Source organism: Apium graveolens, chromosome 4, assembly GCF_009905375.1.
Source record: "Apium graveolens cultivar Ventura chromosome 4, ASM990537v1, whole genome shotgun sequence".
In the NCBI taxonomy this organism is placed as follows: domain Eukaryota; kingdom Viridiplantae; phylum Streptophyta; class Magnoliopsida; order Apiales; family Apiaceae; genus Apium; species Apium graveolens.
Window position 1 is genome coordinate 308,529,110 of NC_133650.1, and position 7,503 is coordinate 308,536,612.

Consider the following 7,503-nt stretch of genomic DNA (forward strand, 5'->3'; position numbering starts at 1 on the left):
TTTTGAATAATTCATATTATTTAAGTAATCAATTGTCTCACTAGATGTTAATAATGATTATACATGTATACAAATAAGATATTTAGCATATAAATAATTAAAACCATCTTAATTTACTAAAAAATATAATATACGATAATTTACATGTTGACACACACACATAACTTAATCTTACTTTTTAACAGTAGTGTAAATAAAAAACTAACATTTTTCCATACATACATATGTTGAATTTTAAAAACTAACATTTTTCATTAAAATCAACTTTTATAGTAGTGTAAATTTTATATTATTGTATATTATGATTGCAAGTCATTCTGACTTCAATTATGAATTTTTTATCTTTTCAAATTAAGTAAGTTAATTGTAAGTTATTAGTGAACTCGGTAATAATATAACCCACTACATATACTTTATTTAAATAAAATTTAAAATTTTTGGTCAACTGTGTATACGACATTTATGTTTATTTTTAGCTTTTTCTTTGTAAACATACTAATGACGTTCTATAGATTAAGTTTAATCGTTTCGTTTTAAACGTACACTGACTACCCTTTTTATATTCATTCATTAAATACAAACATGGTTATAAATATCGGTAATCGGTACTAATCGGTTTAGGTACCGATTAGGGATTAATCGACAAATCGGGGATTAATCGAAACAAAAATCGGATATATTTAATATTTTAATAATTTATAATATATTTACCTTATTTATTGAATTATATAATTCAAAAATAATTTATAAATATTAATCGGATTTCAAAAAATAGATCGGCCAAATATTTTTTAAGGATTAATCAGGGATTTTTAGAACACTGAATACAAATTATACAACACAAACAAGAATAGATATATATATATATATATTGCTTAATGAGCTATATTTGAAACGTTGTGTAATTTGGTAATATTTTGTATGAAAATAATACATATTGATAAATAATCAACTTGTATTTGATATACGTTAGACATTGTACAATATTTACAAATAAAAAAATAGCTAAAAATATTATAATTGTATATTGCATAAGTAAACTCTAAAAAATGACTCGTGTCTCGCATGGGTTATTATGCTAGTTATATATATAATAGAGCAAATGGGGTTGAGTGAGACAATTTATTCAATGTGAAATGACTATTTTAACCCTTGTCCTATTTATTATTTCGTATTTAATATTCATTAATAGCTAATCTTCATTAAAGTATATGAATTATTTTATAATTAATAGCTACACACACTTACATATATATGTATACATATGTTATTTTCAATGATATAAAATTTAATATGTGATAAATTTAATTAAGAATTAGATATCTCGAATAATTATTCACATAAAAATTACATCAATTTTTTAGTAACATGTATTAAATTAATTGTGGTTTAAGAGAAATCATCACCAAATAATTTTAGGGTACACTTGCAAAACATAATATTTTTAAATTTTTTAACATTTAATACGATTTTTTATGGCATACTTTAAACATCAAATACTTATAAAATAGACAATAATATAATCACATATATATCATCATGTTTTTGTAATATTACATAAAATTCTTATCAGTATAATACAAAAAACGTATTTTACAGTTCAAAATATATTTTGTCACGTGTATAGTATATAGTCACATATACACTACACTATGCACGTGTATTACACAAAATTACCCCAATACAACACAAAAAAATTTATTATATAGTATCAAATATGAAGAGGCAAGTCAACAATAATATAACTGCTATTAGAAATTTTTTTCAAATACAACATATAGCAAAATAAGGTTGATAATTCTCAATATTTACCATTAATTTAAATATTTAAATATGCCAAAAAAACATCAAAATTAATTAAAAAAATTATAATATTTTAGAACATGCTGTGCCTCGCACGGGTTATAGAGCTAATTATAGAAGTATAGGTAAAGTTTAGTTCAAGAATATTTTTGGAGGTGAACATACACTGTTTTCTTAAGAGTGAATATTTAATTATTTATAAAGCATAAGCTAATAATATCCTAGAAGTGGTACAAGTCTTGAGATAGCTAGGGAGCCCTTTCACTTCATTTAAAAATCGAATTGTGATCCGTTTTAATAATTTCTTATGGTTGTGCTACCAGAAGCCTATCTAGTGCCTATCTAGTGGCGGATCCAGGTTTCAATTTAAGGGGGGCCGGAAAAAAAATTGTAATCAAATCAACAAATATAAGCAAAAGAGCAAATGAACATAAATATTTACAAGATCATCAGCCTATCTTTCATACTCTGAAATCGTTTCATAATTTCTTCATTTTCAATTGTTTGAAAAATATCTCTCTCAATATATGTTATCAAACAATCATTGAACCAAATATCTCCCATTCTATTCCGAAGCGTAGTTTTAACAAGTTTCATTGCTGAAAATCCTCTCTCAACTGTTGCAGTTGCAACCGGTAGAATTAGTGACAATTTTATCAACATATAAGCCCAAGGAAATCCAATATCTTTTTATTTTTGAACCATTTTTTGAGCAAGATCATGGATGCCCTTCAAATTTTGAAAATCGGCATTACTTCTCATGTCAACTATATAGCTAGAAAGCTGGTCTTCAAGTGATAGAAGATGAATTTGATCAAATTCTGAAGGATAAAATCTTGCAAATTGAACTAATTTTTACTTATCAAAAGTTAAGAAAGAATTCTGCGGATTTAGGCATGATATGCAGGAAAGTAACTCCATGTTATCTCTATCAAGACGCTCGTTCATCTCTTGCAATTGATAATCAATTATAGTATTCAGCAAACTAATCTTGAAGTGGTGTTTATTAGAAACTTTTTGCAGTTTACGTCTTGATCTGCCACGAGGCATAGAGATAGCATCCATATCTGGGACATTGATCTCAAACTTTTCACAGAATTTGGAAACATCAACAATTAACTCATTCCATCCATCATCTCTGAATGTTTGTAACATTTTCTTCGATACATTTACCAAACATAAGCATTAGCAAGATCCTGGTCTTTTCTTTGTAGTGCTTGTGATAAGTCATTTGTGATTCCTAAAACTTTTCTCATCAAATGCAATAGAAAAATAAACTCAAAGTCATTCATTGAATCAATAAGTCTATAAATCTCTCCTTTATTTTCATGAAAGGAAGGCATTTCTTTTATTTTTTCAAGCACATCAAGTGCCGGTGAAAATAAAGAAATCACACTTAGAATTGTATGATAATGCAAACCCCATCTTGTATCTCCTGGACGTTTAAGAACTGCCTCTTGATTCAAGCCTTTACCAGTCATTCGATTGCCTTGGGATATTTCTTCAGCTAACTTTTCTATTTGTTTCACCCGGACTAATTCTTTTCTCTTGCAAGAAGCCCCAACAAAATTCACCAAAGATGCTAGATGGTTAAAAAATGAGCAAATTTTATCATGCTTTTTTGAAACTGCAACAAGTGTGAGATGCAATTGATGAGCAAAGCAATGCACATAAAAGGCAGATGCATTTTCTGCTAGTATTAAATTTTTTAGCCCACTAATATGTCTGCTCATATTACTAGCCCCGTCAAAACCTTGACCACGAATACGCGATATGCTCGGACCATGTGTGGCAAAGAGTACGTCAATTGCTGATTTTAGGACAATCATGAGATGGTTAAAGAATGTCAAATTGCATGTACATGATGTTAACATATTAATTGTATCAATATATAGTGACAAATGACTCTTATAGGGTGCAAAGTGACTCTAATATGGTGAAAAGTGACTTACACGGTTGATTAGAGCCAAAATGTGGAACAAAATTGACTTGTATGAAAGTGGCACTAAGAGATGGTAAAAGGATGTCAAATTGGATTTATATAATGTTAACATGTTAATTTTACAAATATATGGTGGCAAGTGACTCTTATAGGGTGCAAAGTGACTCTAATATGGTGAAAAATGACTTACATAGTTGATTAGAGTCAAAATGTGGCCCAAAGTTGAGTCCTATTATGAAATATCAAAGTGTGCTAAAACGAAGCTAAATTGGATGTTCATGATGTTAACATGTTAATTGTATCAATATGGTGGCAAGTGACTCTTATAGGGTGCAAAGTGACTCTAATATGGTGAAAAATGACTTATATGGTTGATCACAGACCAACTGCCTATCATCTGAGATCACAGACCAACTGCCATTATTTTTCTTTACAAATGTTGCTTGTTTATGTATTACACTTGACAAATATGGACTAGTTACTGATAAATTTCTTTTGTTAAGCTATTGTATTAACTTCTGAGGCAATTTCTGTTACTTCATGTTAAAGATATAAACTTTTTACTTGGGAGCTCTACTTTATTTGAGAACCTAGTAGTAGTAATGGTTGGCTGTCGTATTAGTAGAGCCGGCCAAACGGTCGGGCCGCCCGTGCCGGGGTGAATTTCCAGTGGTCAGGTTCAACAGCCAGTTAACTCGTGAACAGCTCGCGAATTAGGCGATTTTAATGGTCCGGCGAGTCTGGTGGTTCGAGGCGAACGACGAATAACACGAATAACGAATAAAATGAATAATCGTGAATAACCGCGGGTTGCTTTGATTCGACACCACCCATCTTTTGTTGTCTTTTTTTGTTTTTTTTTATATTTTGTTTTTTACTTTGTACAAACAGACTTTGCATTTCTGTTTTTATTTTACATTTTTTGGATTTCTGTTTTTATTTTACATTTTTTATATTGAAAAAGATTTTCGATTTATAACACATTTCAACATTTTTAACAATTTACACATATTTTTATTTGATAAACTAATCAAAACAAACAAATTTTATATTTACTCGTATTTTGAAAAAGTTAGTATTTAAAATACAAATTTGTTATTTCTGAAAAACAAAGTTAATTTTTGCAAATGAGTTACTCTGTTACGGAAGGAAAAGAGGACGGTACGGTATTATTATCAGTATAAGTCAATTGATACGGTATCAGTATCAGTCAACTGACATTTTTCATTTAGCCCAAAACACCTTGATATCATGTATCTCCCTCGCTTTTTTTACGGACGGGCAAGTGTCGAACAAGTCACTGAAATTTTATCTATTCTAAACATCGTTCTGAACCGGTTTAAGATATCTTGTAATTAATAAAATAATTTTAAAAATATATGTAATTCTGATTTATAAGTAACTTATAAATTGTAGTCAACTATGTATTGTTCGTGTAATATCCAACTCAGCTCGGTTCAGCTTTGATAGAAATTTTGAGGATGGGAACACCATACTTTCAAATTGATCCAAATATAATTTACTATTCAATGTAGCCGTTAATTATTTGTACTAACAATCACGCAAGTAATTACAATTTTACGATTTTACCGATTTGGAAAATCATATCGAGATTATATATTCCCAATTAAAATGATTCCATATTTATTACCCAACTATGGAAACTTTTATTTAGCTAGATATTACAACTAATTATACTTACCTCAAATGACATGAAAACGTGTAAAAGCCATATACAAAAAACAAATTAAGAAGAAACAAAGATCTTAACATATAAATGTGTGTTCATGTTATGCATCAAGAAATTTAATTATTTTGATTTGCCTCATTGGCAAAGAAATCTCAAATGCGTTTACAAAAATGCACACATTTCATATTTAGTAGTGAAAGATCAAAAAAAGGTTATATATAAACACATAGCTTCCATATACTTTGATCTTGCCCTGTTTGGTGTTTTCTACAAAAATCATACAAGGCATCATGACAAGAAAGAAGGTGAAGTTAGCATTCATCAGTAATGATGCTTCTCGAAAAGCGACATTTAAGAAAAGGAAGAAGGGGCTGATGAAGAAGGTTGGAGAGTTGAGTACCTTATGTGGTATTGATACTTGTGCTATCATTTATAGTCAGTATGAGCCCCAACCTGAAGTGTGGCCTAATACAGAAGGTGTTCAGCGTGTGTTGGCTCAGTTTAAGCGAATGCCGGAGATGGAGCAGAGCAAGAAGATGGTTAATCAGGAGAGTTTTATGCGACAGAGGATTGCGAAAGCTAATGAGCAGTTGAAGAAACAGTGTAAGGATAATAGGGAGAAGGAAATGATTGAGGTTATGTATCAGTGTTTGACGGGGAAAATTGGTTTACAAAATTTGATGATCCCGGATTTGAATGATCTTGGTTGGCTTATTGATCACAAGTTGAAGGAGATTTATAAAAGAATTGATCAGATATCGGCTACTAAGAAAAAGAATACTACTACTGGGAAAGTTGGCTCTGGCTCTGGATCTGGCTGTGGCTCGGGATCAGCTGCTGCAATGTTGAAAGGTAAAGGAGTGGGTAATTGTGTTGATGGAACGGAAGAAAAGGCTTTAGAGGGCGAGATGGAAGCAATGCAGCAGCAGCAGCAGAGACCGCCTTGGTTCAGCGACTGGATCAACAGCAATAGTGGGAACAGCAGTACTGATCAGATGCAGAACCAGCAGCAACACTGCCAGAATTTGGGATTTAGTCGCGGTGAGGAGATGATGATGCCTTATGGAGATGCGCAGAATGGTGGCATGTGGTCAAATGCATTCTTTCCATAGTTTCCAATCAGAGCTACAATCAAGGATAAGCAGATGAAAGAAGTTATGTGATAGTGCTGGTTACTTGTGTTTTTGTTATTTTTTCGATCAATCTTGAGAATGATGATTAAAAATATCCATTTTTGGGTTGAATTTGCTTAAAATTACCCATTTTCAAAAAATATGCTCAAATGCGTATTACACGCATTTGAGATCTGTGTATGTAAGAAAATTATTAAAGACACGCATTTCGTATTATCATTGGGATACGCATTTGCCAAATGCGTATCACAAAATTATAAAAAAAAAAAACTGGATACTCATTTGACAAATGGGTATATAGTACAAAACAGGGTAATCATATGGTAAATGCGTATCCAAACGAATATTTTCAGCACTACACTCCCAGAATGGATATTTTCACCATTTTGCACCAAAAAATATTATTTTTAACATTCTTTCGAACTTTGAAGGATATTTGTTTTGCTTTAAATAAATTTCTATCTGGTGTGTTTTTATTTTGCGTTGCTACAATAATTTCATTGCTTGTTATATTCCTTTTTTTTTTCTTCGTTATTTTTATACATTAATAACTTCAAGGTATATTAAATCTTATAATAGAGCAAATGGGGTTGGGTGAGACAATTTATTCAATGTGAAATGACTATTTTAACCCTTGTCCTATTTATTATTTCGTATTTAATATTTATTAATAGCTAATCTTCATTAAAGTATATGAATTATTTTGTAATTAATAGCTACACACACTTACATATATATGTATACATATGTTATTTTCAATGATATAAAATTTAAAATGTGATAAATTTAATTAAGAATTAGATATCTGAAATAATTATTAACATAAAAATTACATCAATTTTTTAGTAACATGTATTAAATTAATTGTGGTTTAAGAGAAATCATCACCAAATAATTTTAGGGTACACTTGCAAAACATAATATTTTTAAATTGT

The 7,503-nt window shown here is 30.0% G+C and overlaps 1 protein-coding gene across 1 annotated transcript; it reads left to right on the top strand.

Moving 5' to 3' along the window:
- Positions 1–5,725: 5,725 nt before the first annotated feature.
- LOC141717312 (agamous-like MADS-box protein AGL80) lies at positions 5,726–6,678 on the top strand. The gene has a single exon (XM_074519395.1). The coding sequence runs from the start codon at positions 5,726–5,728 to the stop codon at positions 6,545–6,547; it is 822 nt and encodes a 273-aa protein (XP_074375496.1). The 3' UTR covers positions 6,548–6,678.
- The last annotated feature ends 825 nt before the right edge of the window (positions 6,679–7,503 follow it).

Coding starts and splice junctions, on each gene's coding strand:
- LOC141717312 (XM_074519395.1), top strand. CDS start 5,726: ATGACAAGAAAGAAGGTGAAGTTAGCATTCATCAGTAATGATGCTTCT.